The sequence below is a fragment of the Pseudoliparis swirei genome, chromosome 15 (genome assembly GCF_029220125.1).
Source record: "Pseudoliparis swirei isolate HS2019 ecotype Mariana Trench chromosome 15, NWPU_hadal_v1, whole genome shotgun sequence".
Classification (NCBI taxonomy): Eukaryota; Metazoa; Chordata; class Actinopteri; order Perciformes; family Liparidae; genus Pseudoliparis; species Pseudoliparis swirei.
In genome coordinates, this window is record NC_079402.1 from 4321819 (window position 1) to 4338151 (window position 16333).

At 45.1% G+C, this 16333-nt stretch overlaps 1 protein-coding gene across 1 annotated transcript in view; it reads right to left on the reverse strand.

The window, feature by feature from the left end:
- gsna (gelsolin a) overlaps positions 1 to 15596 on the reverse strand; it is a 20492-nt gene extending 4896 nt beyond the window's left edge. Inside the window, exons 1-10 of the mRNA XM_056432535.1 lie at positions 15480 to 15596; positions 8297 to 8497; positions 6378 to 6532; positions 5940 to 6101; positions 5671 to 5820; positions 5492 to 5581; positions 4585 to 4717; positions 3380 to 3684; positions 2474 to 2607; positions 1356 to 1446 (exon numbers count right to left, since the gene is read on the reverse strand). Of these exons, the coding sequence (XP_056288510.1) occupies positions 1356 to 1446; positions 2474 to 2607; positions 3380 to 3684; positions 4585 to 4717; positions 5492 to 5581; positions 5671 to 5820; positions 5940 to 6101; positions 6378 to 6532; positions 8297 to 8492 (1416 nt within the window). The 5' untranslated portion in view covers positions 8493 to 8497; positions 15480 to 15596. The remainder of the gene's footprint in view (positions 1 to 1355; positions 1447 to 2473; positions 2608 to 3379; positions 3685 to 4584; positions 4718 to 5491; positions 5582 to 5670; positions 5821 to 5939; positions 6102 to 6377; positions 6533 to 8296; positions 8498 to 15479) is intronic.
- Positions 15597 to 16333: the final 737 nt, after the last annotated feature.

Sequence of the window (16333 nt, forward strand, 5' to 3'; positions counted from 1 at the left end):
GTCTTGTTAGTACTTGACTATCTAAGAGTCTCCTGAATGAGGACACTCACGACTCTCACGATGAATTGTTTGTGCACCCATTGAAAAATTTCAATATTTTATAAACAATGTGTATGTAATGTTATGTTTTTAGGTTTATTTTGTGACATCTGCGTGTTAATGTGCTAATGTCTCTTATCAAATAAACCAAAGTGGTGTCATTTTGCTTTTCGTGCTCAACTCTCTTGTTTTCTCCCCGTGACGTCGAGACGATAACGAGTGAATTAAAGATGCGTTCTGCAAACTGTGAGCACAGAAATTGGTTTCGGCGCATGCCGGACGGACGGCTGCTCTCTTAGTTTGACAGCGAGAGCAGCGAAACATCACACACACACACACACACACACACACACACACACACACACACACACACACACACACACACACACACACACACACACACACACACACACACACACACACACACACACACACACACACACACACACACACACACACACACAGCTGCAGATGTTTCCAGACTGGATGTCCTCACTGTATTGAAACACACACTGTCTATTTTTAATATTTTAATATTTAATTTAATTTGTCATTAGTATTGTACTGTGTATTGTGTATGCATATATGTTGTATATATACATATATATTTTATTTTATATTTTACTTTGTATACTTCTTGTATACATCTATATCTTTCATCCCTGTTTTTTATATTTTATATTTTATTCTCGTGTGTTTAGTTTATTGGTGGTGCTACTGCTACGACAAATTTCCCCTTGGGGATTAATAAAGTATTTATCTATCTATCTATCTACACACAGCATACACATGAAGGTTGTGCGTGCAAGTGTAAAACACACATGAGGAGTGAAGTGCAAGACTCACATGTGTCTGTTGTGTATGTGGAGGGGGGGGGGGGGGGGGGGGGGCATTAACATCCACATCGGAATGTCTTGTTTGTGTTTTTCTTTTCCGACCGAGACGGTTTCACTTCAAATCTGATTGGACGTGACGACCCTTTTTCTTTCTTTTTTCGAGAAGAAAATGAAAGAAAATCACACAGCGAGTCCTTTTGTGAAGAAGAGGAGGAGGAGGAGCGAGGAGAGTCGGGAGAATACCTGAGTGGTTATAGGAGCACCGACAACCTGGAGACGGAAAAAAAGTTCGGAAACCCAAGCGGGACAGACGCAGCGGCAGCAGTGTGGAGGAGAGGGGGCGGGGCATCAGGAGGAGGGGGCGGGGCATCAGGGAGAGCATAAAGGGTAAGAGGATGTAAAGGAGATCAGAAAAAGAAGGTGACGGATGAGATGAAGATGGAAAGAAGCCGTCGAGAAAGGAGCCGCGGGTCGCTTCACCTGCACGGGGCCGCCGCCCAGCTCGTCGTCCAGCTGGGCGGCGAGGATCGCCGAGGCCCCGATCTCGTCGTGGCTGGAGTCCGCCCCCTGCCTGGTGAGACGGCGAGAACACATCGTCATCGCACTGGAGAGACGAAGGGGCTCCGGAGGGCCTCGGTTCAAGGTCAAGCACCGGGTTCAGACACATGTTGACCGATGGATTACTTCCACGACTTTAAACCGAATTTCAATGACCAAAGATTTTGTGAAATCTCGGTGCACACGTGAAAAAGTGAGAAAATGTAATATTTAGACTAACAATGAGGATTCCAAAGCATACAGTAAATAACCTTAAATTAAAATAATAACATGTACATCCTCTCTACCTCCATCTGCCTGATGGATCACGGAGCTCTGGATCGTGGTCCATGCCGACTACCAACTATTCATACACTCTGTCATATTCACTGAAGTATTATGTAACTCTGTAATGACTCCTTCTGGTCACATGACGTCTATTCATCTGTCCATCCTGGAGAGGGATCCTCCTCTGTTGCTCTCCTGAAGGTTTCTTCACTTGTTTCCCTTGTAAAAGTTTTTTTTCTATTTTTTGGGGTGTTGTTCCTGATCCGATGTGAGGTCAAAGGTCAGGGATGTCGTATGCGTACAGATGGTAAAGCCCTCTGAGGGGAATTTGTAATTTGTGATATTGGGCTATGTAAAATGAACTGAATTGAATTGAATATATGAGAGCGTATGCCGGCTTATATTTTGAGCATCATTCTTTTAAAATAAACATTTTAGTTTGTCCGTTGTTCTTTATTTCGTATTCGTATTTTTCTAATCCATTTGTTTTGCCTTGATTCTCTGTGGAGCACTTTGTAAACCCTGTTTTTAAAGTTTAAAATTATTCGTATTTTATTTCTAACAATTCATAATATATATATTTTTAAAGAAACGATTGTATGTTCTGCATCTGAAGCCTTCTTCTAATGAAACTCCCCACATAAAAGCATTGCTCCTCAGCACCCCTAGTGGACGAATGCCCACATTGCACCTTTAACTTCCGAATCAAACACTAATGCTAACGTTACGTTCAATTACACTCGTTTGAGACCGAGTGTCCCCGGTGACCTCACCACATGTAGACGATGTGTCCCTGGCGTCCCCCGTGGCTGTAGTTATACAGGATGATGTAGCTGTCTCCGCCGTAGAACTGTCCGTGTGTGGACGGGTCCACCGGCACCTTGTCGGACGCCTCAATGCGCCAGATCTGTCAAGAAGAAGAAGTAGAAGAAGAATACAAAAATGTAATTACTTGTTCATCCAAAGATGTCATCACTTCATTCGCTCTGACCCCAGGGTTCATACACATGTTGACTGATGGATTTATCAGGACTTTAAACCAAATTTCCATCGGCAAACATTTTGTGAAATCTCCGTGTATACACGAGTATCCACCTTAAATAGCACACATGAACGAGAGAGAATAGTTTGAAATAATATATAAATATTCCTTTAATCAAGCTGCATAAATGAACATATGAATATAACAAATTTCCATGATCAAACATTTTGTGAAATCTCCGTGTAAACACGAGTATCCACCTTAAATAACACACGTGAACGAGAGAGAATAGCTTGATTAAAAGAATAAATATATATATAAATATTCTTTTAATCAAGCTGCATAAATGAACATATGAATATAACAAATTTCCATGATCAAACATTTTTGAAATCTCCGTGTATACACGAGTATCCACCTTAAATAACACACGTGAACGAGAGAGAATAGTTTGATTAAAAGAATAAATATTGACAGAAATGTTCTATTCTTTTAATCAAACTGCATAAACATATGAATATAACACATTCCCATGACTTTTCCAGGTTTTCCATGACCGTGTGAACCCTGTTATTACACATTTGTGTGTAATTGTCATAATTAGCACGTGAACTCTTGAAAACGTGAGAGCGTGAGCACCCCCTACAGGAAGGGGGCGGTAACAGCAGCTGAGCCCTCTTATCTCACGTCTCCCCACCTGCTTCTCTCCCGTGCCGTCGTCCACCATGCCGTGCTGGGCGGCCATGGCGGCCGAGTCGTGCAGGCCGGCCGCGTCGAACGCCACCTTCTCGATGTTGGCGATGCTGTTGGCGATGTAGGCCACGCCCATCCCCACCGTCTGCTCTCGGTCGCGCCAGTTCTTGAAGAACTGCTTGAAGAGCGGCGTCTCGCCCATCTCCGGCAGGATCTGGACCTGCGTGTGTTTGGCGTAACCCATCTTCTCGATGAACTCGTCCGCCGCTTTCATCGCCTCCTTTCGCTCGTCCATGTTGGCGTCTTGGCCTGGAAGGGAAGGGAGGACCGCGGAGGGGTGAGGAGGATTCGAATCAAGGAAGAATATAAGGTTTCTTCACTTTTCTTCCTCGTGAAAGGTATTTTTCCTGATCCGATGTGAGATCAAAGGTCAGGGATGTCGTATGTGTACAGGTTGTAAAGTCCTCTGTGGGGAATTTGTAATTTGTGATATTGGGCTATACAAAATAAAGTGAATTTAAAATTGAATGTATGAGAGCGTATGCTTGCTTATATTTTGACCGTCATTCTTTTAAAAGCATATTAATTATTTAAAACTCAGCGTAAATGAACATGTGAATATAGCAAATTTCCATTCGTTTTCCAAAACTTTTTGGATTTTTTTGTTACGGACTTTTCCAGGTCTGGAAATAACTATTTTAAAATGCCATGACTTTTCCAGGTTTTCCATGACCCTGCAAATAAAGGTTGATAATACAAAAAAAGTCTATTCTCTTAAACGAGTGATGTTTAAACTTGAAACAAATATTTTTACACTTATATGACGACAAAAGGAAAGAATATCCCATTTTCAAATAATTGGGGATATTGAAAAAGAAAAGAATAGATAGTTTGACGTTTTCGAACGATTCTCTTCCAGATGAAAAGATTGTGGAAACAGCTGCGTGGCTCTAAAAGTTGCCCAATAAAAGTGTACTTATAAGCACAGTTGTATGTTTGTTTGAAGCCTTCTTCGAATGAAACTCCCCACATAAAAACGTTGCTCCTTATCACCCCTAATGGACGAATGCCAACATTGCACCTTTAACTTCCGAATCAAACACGAACCCTAACGCCCAAAAAGCTCCCGCCACAGCTCAGATCCCCCAAAATGACAGTTTCTCAGAGAAATGGTCAAAGAGGACTAAAATCAACCGACGCCGCGCCGACCTTTCCAGACGAAGATCTTCCCGTCGGAGCCGTGGTCCAGGATGAAGCAGTCGCCGGACTCCAGGGCGCTCTGGGCGAACGGGTTCTCGGCGGCCACCAGCGCGATGGCCATGTCCCCGTTGGCGTTGGACACCTGCACCGGGGAAAAAGAAGAAGAGGTCGTTGGGAGAAAGTTGTTTTTACCGCCTGGTAAACGTCAGCCGCCGTAGAAATACGCTGTCAATTATCAATAAGTGGAGCCGTGAAGTTCTGCCACGTTTGGATTGCGATGCCATGTTTCGTGGTTTGTAAATAAACCGATTTTCTTAAGTGGATTTTTTATTTTTTTATTTTTTAAATATCTTAAATCATTTTGATTGATTTTGCAAACACAGGAGTGAAGAATAATACCACCTCAGGGAAGTTGGGGTATCCAGAACTTTACATTCAGTGGTTTGGAGGTTGTGTAACTGTCACACACACACACACATATATATATATATACTGTATATATATACTATATACACATATTTCATACAGTGACCAAACAACCACGATAACAGCAACTTTTAAAGTGGATTTTAACACATTTTTTACCTGATCTAAAATTTAAAACAAAACCCCAAACAGTTACAGATTTATAGAGTTATATGTATTTCTGTATCTTTAATTCTAACTTGGAAAACTAAAAAATGAGAGACATTTATTCATAATAATAATCCATGTAGCGCTTTTCAAGATACTCAAAGACAGTTTACATGTTACACACCGGGGAGCACTTCAGGGTCAAGTGTCTTGCTCAAGGACACATGGACTAAAGGCGGGGATTGAACCGCCAACCCCTTGATTGAAAGACTGACCCACAGTCTCCCCATTTTAAAGAGAGAAAGACAGTGTGTGTGTGTGTGTGTGTGTGGCGTTGTCCCACCTTGTAGAGTTTGGCCATCTTCCTGTTTGAAGCGTCGGCTTTGATGTCGTCAGAGACCCCGGCGGGAAGATCCGGTTTCGGGCCCAACACCTGAGGACGGGAGCAGCTTGGAGTTTGAAAACCCACGACTCGGCTTGAGAGACTTCATCTGTCCCTCGCCGGTTCCCTCCCGATCTCACCTCGGCCATCTTCTCTCTCTCCGCCCCCTCGTCGCACACGTAAACCCTGGACCTGCCGCTGCGCTCGTTGTCACGGATACCCTTGGCCACCTGGGTGGCCTTCAGCTTCTCGAAGCGGTTGCTCTGGGAGCCGCACCACTGGTAGATCTCCTGAGCGGCGAGGAGGAGGGCAGATGGGAATATTGAGCGTTTTACAACCAGGTGAGAACACTTCACCCACAGTCCTCGACAGGTGTCCTCCTATGCGTCCCTAAATCCGTGTGACTCACAGCCCCCAGGTCCAGGATGAAGCAGTCTCCCTGGTTGAAGCTGTCCCAGCTGACCGTCACCTCCGTTGCCCGGACCGAGCGGCGACCTTTGACCTGGAGCAGCCGCTGCACGACCACCTCGTTGGTGACCACGTGCTTGAACCCGGAGGCCACGCCCCCTTTCTGTGAGACAGGAGTTGAGTTTGAATGCAAAATAACTCGCTTCACGTTCGGTAAAAATAACAAAAATTATCGATAATAGCTAATTTACTAAATAATAGCGTCATAACCGACTGGCTCTTCTATTCGAATGGAGTGCGAACGATAAAATGCATCTTTATGTTTTAAAATATGACAAAATATAACCAAAAACGTGTCAGTAAACAGATCACACCTGCCATAAACATAAACTTATTCCATGTATGAGGATGTCTTGCAGCCATAAACGTGGCGTCTTACCATGTATGTGATTCCAGACTTGAAGTAGCCAAGAAAGGTCTTGGACTCGTGTCCCTGGACCTCGCGGTACTGGATGGGTTTCCCCCCCAGGAAGTCGTCCATCTGGACCGTAAAGATGGCCGCCGCGCTGCGCTCATCCTGGCTGCAGAAATCTCCTGCACCGGAGGAACCGCAGACGCTTTAATACATGCAACGCTCTTCTATTTCTGGTCGCACACAGATGCTCAGCAGCGTGTGGGGATGTCACATGTATTGGTTTATTGGTAATTGCCGTTTCCATTAATCAATCAAATGAAAAAAACAAAATCAATAACCAGAATACACGACTCAGCTTCTTGTTTTCCTATTTGCTTTTAGCGAAATCATTAAACAAATTACAAAAAAGGGATCCAGTCAGGACGGATCTTTATGTTACGGCTGCTCCGAATACCAGCGTGACCCCAGACGTCAATTTGGATTTGGATTTAAAAGTGAAAATTACTTTGGTCACACACTGGTACCGATGCTGACTTGATTTGATGATACAAGCAAGATATTTGCTGTGGTTTTTCTATTTATTTAATTCATTTTATTATTATTATTATTATTATTATTATTATTTAATTTGTATTTAATTTGTATTTAATTTATTTTATTTTATTTATTTAATTTATTTTATTCTTTACCCTGTACTTTCTCCTTTCCCTCTGTATTGTATCCTCAAAGTCATGTCTAGTTCATTTGTAAAATCTAAATAATTATATATAGTTTTTAAATGACCCTGATGTCGTCATCTGTCCAGTGAAAACCATGTCAACGTGGCTGGAAGAAGAAATTCTCCTTAATGGGTTTAGAAAAGGATCCTCCTTCTGAGGTCAAACAAATCACACTGGATGATCTCGAAGGAAGTTTTGTTTATTTTTGTAAATCGTTGACGTAAAGCTGCATGTTCTTGGTGTTCAGACCACCTGCGTCTGTATGAAGGACGTGAACAGCCTCAAGCGAGTCCTGGAGCTGGACCTCGACATCTAGAGCTCTTAAATGCTGCTTCGATGGTGACGCACCAGAGAGAGTAATCTACATGTTTATCACGTTTTATTGGATTATAAAGGGGCCACTGTCGTAGTGTGTCTTATCCTGTACTGTTTGTTATTGTTTTATGTTTGTTATGGTCTGTCTAGGGCACATGTGTCAAACACAAGGCCCGGGGGCTGAATCCGGCCCGCCACGTCATTTTATGTGGCCCCTGACGGCCTGATTGTTGTTGTTTTTTCCTTATTATTTTTCTTATTATTTTTACTTAATTAATTGCTTAAACATTTACTTTATATTTAATTTCTCCTTGTGGCCAGACTTGGCCAGATGCATGCTTCATTTCTTTTATTCTTCCTTACTTTCAAAGGATTTATTTATTGTCAAAAAGTAAAAAACATATATACTGTAGAACTTTTTTTTTAATAGATTAACAAATGTGTGTCTCTTTTTACTTTAAACATAATTTTTTTCACTGCTTTGCCTTGAAGTAGAATCCTATTCTGTAGACGCTATTCTCACAAGAATATATCTTTTTATTAGTTAAATTAATTCCCTCTCTAAAATCTTTTAGAGTTCTTGTGTAAAGTTTTAATTTGATTTTATAAAAAGCAAATAATCAAAGAAGGAAAAAATAAATAATAATAATAATAATCATAAAGCATTCAATTTATATAGCGCTTTTTGAAATACTCAAGACACTTTATATAAGATAATTAAAACATCCTAAAATATATACAACAAAAATAAATAAAATTACAATAATTAACTATGAATAAAAAACCAATAAGAAAAATGCTAATATCCTCTTAAAAAAATAGACCCAAAAAAAGTACATCTTTCGAAGCGTCCGTTTCCATTGCCCTTTGCTCATTTCTCCCCGGTAACCGCCGTCTCGCCGCACTCACCCAGCCAGAAGTGGAGGTCGTACTGCAGGTTCCCGGAGCGCTGCTTGATGGTGTTGAGGAGCAGGTAGGCGTCTCCCGTGTAAAAGCCCCCGTACAGGTTCTCGGGGACGGGCACCAGGTCGAAGCTCTCCACCCTCCACACCTGGAGGCCCGGCTTCTGTCCGGCCAGCTCGAACTGAGGGTGCTGCACTGCCATCCTGTCTGCGGGGGGCAGAGGGGGGGGGGGGGGAATAAACCTGATTGTTTAATTAATTTTCCACTGACCCGGCCTAATAAACCTACATGTGTTCCTGCAATTATCGGAGCTTTTGTACTCAACGTTTTTAAAAAAGGGAGACCGGGAGACTTCCTATTATTTGTGAGATGTTTGCTCTGGAAGGCCACGCCCCCTGAAGGCTGAGTTGTGGTTGCCGTGGATACAAAGATAAAGTTTAGGGTTATAGTTAGATATTGGTGGTATAGAAGGGTGAGTCACTGTTTCCAACCCCTCCCCTAAAACGGGAAGAGGAAGTCCTGGCAGTTATGACTCAGGCGTAGTCATAACTGGCACAAGGAACCCTGTGTATGGTTATAGATATGGGGAAAGACTCTGTGTGTGTGTGTGTGTGTGTGTGTGTGTGTGTGTGTGTGACCAGACATGCCGCTCTTCAAGCCGCCATAACTTTGTCCCCTCCGTGTCACATCGGCAGTCAGACGTCGGCCCCATCGTGCCCACATTCACAAACATTCATACACACACACACACACACACACACACACACTCCAGCTGTGCCTGCGAGTCTCGAGGACGCGCGGCGCCCAATCGAGACTTCCGATTGGGCGTCGGATTACGACCCGCTGATCCTCGCGGCAGCACGTGTGGATGTTTGGGATGTTTAAGACGGGAGTCTGTTATTTCCTCCTCGTCGTGGGCGTCTGGGAGCGGTTTGTGATGCGTGTGACGCTTCACAAAACTTAAATTAAGAACATTGACAAAGAATGTTTCAGTGAAGGAGCTCCCTCTTCTTGCTCACTGTGACTACAATTATTGGAATAACATGTTTGATAATGTACTTTTTATTTGACTCTCCGACATCTATAACTGATAGTTACTCATCAGATTAAGATTCATGCATAGAATATTTAAGATCTTCTAAAATGTGATGATCAATCTACCGACCCACATGACATGTATGTTAGGTACTTAAAATCAGCTCCACCACAAAACAGCTTCTTTTATGTGTGTACATCAGGGGAGAGAGGGAGGAAATAGGGAGAGAGAGAGAGTGAGGGAGAGAGACACGCAGTGTGAGAGAGAGAGGGGGAGAGGGAGGGAGAGAGTGTGGGAGAAAGAGAGGGAGAGAGGGAGAGAGAAAGAGACACACACAGAGTGTGAGAGAGAGAGGGAGGGGGAGAGAGAGCGAGAGGGAGGGAGAGAGCAAGAGAGAGAGGGAGAGAGACACACACAGAGTGTGAGAGAGAGAGGGGGAGAGGGAGGGAGAGAGTGTGTGAGAAAGAGAGGGAGGGAGAGAGAGCGAGAGGGAGGGAGGGAGAGAGACACACAGAGTGTGAGAGAGAGAGGGAGGGAGAGAGAGACACACACCGAGTGAGAGAGAGAGAGGGGGAGAGGGAGAGAGAGAGGGAGAGAGCAAGAGAGAGAGGGAGAGAGACACACAGAGTGTGAGAGAGAGAGGGGGGGAGAGACACACACAGAATGTGAGAGAGAGAGGGAGGGAGAGAGAGACACACACCGAGTGAGAGAGAGAGAGGGGAGAGAGAGGGAGAGAGCAAGAGAGAGAGGGAGACACAGAGAGTGTGAGAGAGGGGGGGAGAGACACACACAGAATGTGAGAGAGAGAGGGAGGGAGAGAGAGACACACACCGAGTGAGAGAGAGAGAGGGGGAGAGGGAGAGAGAGAGCAAGAGAGAGAGGGAGAGAGACACACAGTGTGAGAGAGAGAGGGGGGGAGAGACACACACAGAATGTGAGAGAGAGAGGGAGGGAGAGAGAGACACACACCAAGTGAGAGAGAGAGGGGGAGAGGGAGAGAGCAAGAGAGAGAGGGAGAGAGACACACAGAGTGTGAGAGAGAGAGGGAGGGAGAGAGAGACACACACCGAGTGAGAGAGAGAGAGAGAGGGAGCAAGAGAGAGAGGGAGAGAGACACACAGAGTGTGAGAGAGAGAGAGGGAGAGAGAGACACACACACAGAGTGAGAGAGAGAGAAGGGAGAGAGAGAGCAAGAGAGAGATGGAGAGAGAGAGGGAGAGAGAGAGAGCGAGAGAGAGATGGAGAGCGAGAGAGAGATGGAGAGAGAGAGAGCGAGAGAGAGATGGAGAGAGAGATGGAGAGAGAGAGAGAGAGAGAGAGAGCGAGAGTGGCAAACAGCTTCTCTGAAGTGAAGCAGTGTTCCCGGATTAGAAGCTTTTCACGGATAATTTTCACCCTTTATTTCACTCATTCATCTGAATGACGACGAGCTCCATCAGACATTCGACCCTCGACTCTGAAGAGCGTCTTTAGAAATGGAGCTGGGGTTCAGAACGATCGGACACAGCTCCCAGTTCCCCCGCAGGAATGCCGGCCCGGACCGGCGGCCTTTCACTCCGCACGGCCGCCAACCCCACTGGAGCGTTGTCCTGCCCACAAACACGGCAGGAATCTGCTCGGCATTCATGTAACCAGCCCAAAAAAACGTGCCCCCCAGGCTCTCATATAACAGCCGAAAGTCTCCGCGCAGTAGTTTCCGTCGCCCTGGAATGTTTGAGCCTGGAAAAAAATAAGTGAATAGAGACATTTCCACAGTCGGCTTTCCTCCTACAGTCGGACGATCGAGAGTTCTGAGCCCAAAATAATGACAGGTACCTCACGTCCTGTACGTGCGACAGCTTTCTACGGCCATTGAGGCGATTACTCCGTCGCAGCACGGAGACGGAGGAGCCGAAAACAAACGGCGACCGCCGGAGACGGACGAGGTCACCGCAGCTCCGCGAGGGATCAACGTGACTCATCGGATGATGCGGAAAGCTGAATTTTCCTACGGCGGAGCTTCACACGGGACGGTTTTAAACTGAACTTAAACCCCGAAAAACAAAGGAAAAAACACGTGGCGCTCATGTCACGGATATGCAACTTTTGAATACTGACACATGCATATTTATTTTTAACTCTCCTATAGGATAGAGGCTGTGGGAATGGTGTGAAGATCTCAAATACATCTAAACCACAACCTCCAAACTTGCTCAATCTCCGAGGAACCGTCTGAGACGACAGGCACACGATGACCTTGTGTGACCTTGACACTGATAACCTCTGCTCGAGTGGATATGCAGCGTAACGGCGGCCGCTTTCACGTTCTTTATTCTTAGGAGTTGAAAATGAGTCTTTATGTTAGATCTGCCTTTTCCACCTTCATTTGTGTTTCAGTATTTGCCATATTTAGGTCAATTATGAACCTTTAAAGAATGCCGTCAGTTGTTTTTTTGTTGAAAATCAAATAGAAATTGTGATTTTGGTATCATGCGTCCATTAAATTTAACTGACACGCCCCGCGACATGAACACTGAGCATATGGGGGATCTTTTACTTCAGTTTGAAACCCACCGAAAGCGACCGCCAGGGGGGGCACATTCACGCTTAAGTCACGGCGCAAAACGGGAACGCTTGTTTCGCGAACACACCTGAAGTGAAGCTTTGCATTATTGCTTCCAGAAAGATCCAATCCCACGATGTGGCGTTCAGAAAACGTACCGAAAACTTCATTTCAGAAGTCTATTCCTCACGTTGAAAAATATAATATCCCCTTTATATCCTGGAGGTGTTTTGTTTCCCGTGGCGCTAAATAAACACGACGGAAGCCTTTTGACTGATCTCCAGTCAGTCGTCGAGCATCAAAAAGCAGCTTTTCTTTGTAATCTGCCCCGGTTTGTTTCTCCAGCTTGAGAAAGCCGGCGTCAGAGGTTCACCTCGCGCTCAAATCCCGTATTTACCGTAAGAACGTGAAAACTACTGAGACGAAAAAAGGCGAATAACGAGAAAACAGAAATGTTATCGGGGGTGAGGGAGAAGGTGAAGAGTTTGAGTTTTATTGAATGAGTGGCAGAAACAAACAAACAAACAAACAGTTAATTTAGAAATGTTGGATTAAGTGACTCAGGGAGGGCCGGTTTGCTTGACTCCACACACACACACACACACACACACACACACACAGCGTACATATACAGACAGTGCTTCTCTGGCCCTGCTGCACCTCTGCAGAGCCGGAGGTATTCGTCCAGTTTTGCCCAACCCCGCCTCATGCCCTATAACCAATGCCCCCCCCCCCCCCCCGCCCTGAATAACACGGACTGAGTCTGTGGTTCCAGCCCCAGTGACTCGCTCCCCTCCCCCACACGTTCTCCAGCCTGCTCCCTTTGTGTCCTCCTTCCCTCGAGGCCTTCGCTGCACTTGAACCTGTGCAGTCTCACGATAACGGCGTCTCTGACCTTGTGATTCTTCCGATGCTTCAAACAAGAAAACAAGCGACGGGCGTAATATGAGTTTTTGTCCGTGACCCCCCCCCCCCCCCCTTTGTGCACAGGGATTTCCTTTTGTTGTATTCCCCCCTTGTTGGTACTTTTCATCCCTGACAGAGGAGACCTTTAACTGTCTGGGAAGAGAGAAAAGAAAAACGAGAATCTATTTTTCTGAGTTCCTCCCCCTCCCCCACACAGCCCTCCTTCAGGAGGCGGCATTCTCCATGACTCATTTTCTCCACGTATGCCACTCTCAGGCGTCCCGGGGGCTGAGCAGCTGTCCTCCACCTCGCTCGGGACCGATAACGCTTCCCCTTTTTTCATCTGTTTACACAGCGTCAACAGCGAGACAATCAAAATGTCTGCTTGTAAATAACCGACCTGACATATGGACGGTTATTACAAGAGGAGGGGGGTTGTTTAGAGAGAAGGATTTATCTGAAAGCAGCATGAACTCATATGTCTTAATGAAATACCAGATAACAGCGAAGTATGCATATAACATGTGAATTAATATAATAGCAAAAAGAAGACGTGTGCCTTGAGTGAGAGGCGTGGCCTTTTTCTACCTCATTGACCATTAAAGTCAAATATAGAGCATTGAAGACGATGAAAAAAACTCACAACTTACCTCCTGAAATACAGGGGAATGATAAAACAACTCATGGTCTGGGTCGTGAACTTCATCTCTCTTTGAAAGTCGCCGTGTCATGTCGAAGATATTAAGACAGGTATGTTTGAGGCCTCAACTACGACCCCCAGGACTGTCCAAAACATGACTCCTATGGGTGCCACCCTGATGTTAAAGATCTGGCATAGGTGTGGTCAACTGGAACTACGTGGGTAAAGCTAGTGGAAGACTGATGTACTGTCGTTACGACGTGATATACGCTAAAATACTGTGATTCAAAGGCTGGAGCACAATTACCTCGGCAACGTTTACTGAGCCTGGAAGCCAAAACATCCACCGGACCTGACGCTTAATGGCATGAGGATGCCAGCCATGAGGCGTAAATATAACTTGTGTTTACAATTAAATATAGTTTAAAACCCATGCTGTCATGTCCCCCATATCTGGCTCCAGAAGCTGAGCTCATGGCTTCCAAGTGTCCCCATTATTATTATGTCTTTCTCATTTCATTTGAGCCTAGAAGAGACACGTTTAGAGACCTAAATAACGTACATTTATGGAGAATATGTTCTCATATAACTAACTCTGTAACCCTTGGACAGAGAGCCTGCACTCAGCTGTTTGAGGAGAGCTCTAGATAAGAAGAACATTCTGTAATCTGTGGTGAGTGAGGATGTGACAAACTTTCTGATTGGCCTTCAAAGAAGCTGTCTCTCACACACACACACACACACACACACACACACACACACACACACGCACGCTCAGCTGCTCTTTCACTAATAACCACACAGGGGATGCAGTGACTAACTTCCTCAGTGGACAATTCCGCTAACTTCTGTTTGGTTGTGGGTTTCTATGGCAACCACAGATGTGCCGAAATAGAAATGAGCATGTTTACAGCTGCATGGGAACACTATTTTTTAACTGTGAGACGTTCAAACAATTCACATTTTATTTTTACTGTAATGCAGCAACACACCGGATGTTAAATGCCGCATCGGGTTTAGTGTCAGCTAGAGGCTTAGTTAGGCCTATTTTCGGGGGGCTTCAGCAGGGGCTTCTGGTTTTGTAAGTTTTCTCCCCCTTCAAATTACAATCCAGTAGCCTATCATGATGCTTCACGATATAATGCCCGGGCACTAGGACCTTGGGGAGGCTGCTTCTCACTCTGCTAAGTAACGTCTCGTAAACTACAGCCAGGAGTTGAGCTCAAAGTTAATGATGCACAGAGTGAACTTGTAAGTCCAGGTAGTTACAGAATCTGCCTCTATATATATAATATATCGGTAGTTGTTAACGAGTGCTACCTGCTTACATTTAGCTTTACATGAGGCAAATGAAAGGGTAGAGTTAGAAACTGTCTCCATTGAGTGTGAACGAGTGAATTCGAAATACAAGAAATAACTATCGACATCTCTCTATTCTTCGCATTAATATATATTATTATTATATTGTTTTACATTGAATGGTATATTTGACACTGAACTAGTTCATCTTTATCTCCAAATATCACGATGACCCTTAAATTCTGTCTCTTGTGTCATTTACTGAATGCAAGCAGGTAAAATCCCACTCTTTCTTATATAACCAATCTATGAACTGTCGTAAACAATGAATATCCTGGGGCCCCCCTAAAAAAATGCGTAAACATGCTCTAATTTGCCACTCCACGAGGGGCTTAGCCCCCTTTTCTTTGAATCCTACAACGCCCCTGGGTGTCAGCCTGAAATCATTAAAAACTGCACAGGGCATTTTCTGAGTCGTCATGCAGGGGTTTTGCACAGCCGCTCCATATATGGGCGCGCGCTGCGAGTTGCACTTTTGACAGTAAAAAACAAACAGCTCGTGCGCTAATTTAAACGAGTAATTTTTTTTAAAGCCCCAAAAGTAAAGCAGGTTTACCCGCAAGGAGAAGCCGAGCGCCTCCCCGGTCCGGCCCGTTATTCACGCTCTCGTAACGGTTCAATGTCGTCATGTTAATAAATTAAAACATCAAGGTGCCGCCCCGAAATCTGTGCGGCGGGCCTAATGTTCAGGTGAAGAAACACGTACCTGAACGCGGCGTAGAGCTCGTGTGTGGTGTCGTATGCGGACGGACGGGAGACCTGAGCCGCGGTTGTCGCTTCGGAGCAAAGAGGCGTCGAGTCGGCGCGGGGGGGGGGGGGTCTACAGCGGACTGCGGAGCCGCTGTTTAATGCTTCTGGCCGGGACACTCCCCGTTCGATGACACCCCTCCTCCGGCTCAGCCTACCAGCTCGCAGCGAGGGAGCGGCCGACGCATATAGTCACACGCGCGCGCAGACGCACGCGCACGCACTGATGTCTAAACACACATTATAATATCATCTCATCCATCTTCAAACTTCTTCGACCCGCCGATGTCAAGCTTGCGTTGCGGCGATGGTCATCACTTTTATAGGGCGTCATAAAGGTGGGCATTTTGTTCTCCGTCCCGGATGAGTTCATGTTGGACATGTTATGAAAATCTAAGAAAATAACCTCAGAATTAGACTTAGAATTGAATTAAAAACCCTAAATAATGCAAAAATGATATTACATGGTGTATGTTTTTTCTCTCTTAGAGGAGTCGTAACTTCCGGTCTCCAGCAGACCGCACTGCCCCTGTCTGGTCATGGTGCCACACCTCATTAGCACACTACTGTAATGGAGTCCTCGACCCCCCCCCCCCCCCCACACCCACCCACGGCCCCTCCCTGATCCCACAGAGGGTCAAAGGTTGTCCGTCTCGTGCCAGCGGTGAGCTTCAACACTTGTAATAATCCGGAAGTGAACAAGTGCATGTGATTTTGCAACACATTAGTTATTAGGCCTTGAAACACATCCACCGGTTACCAAAATAATAACAGTTTATAATGTATGGACTTTGTAAGAACATGTCAATTATC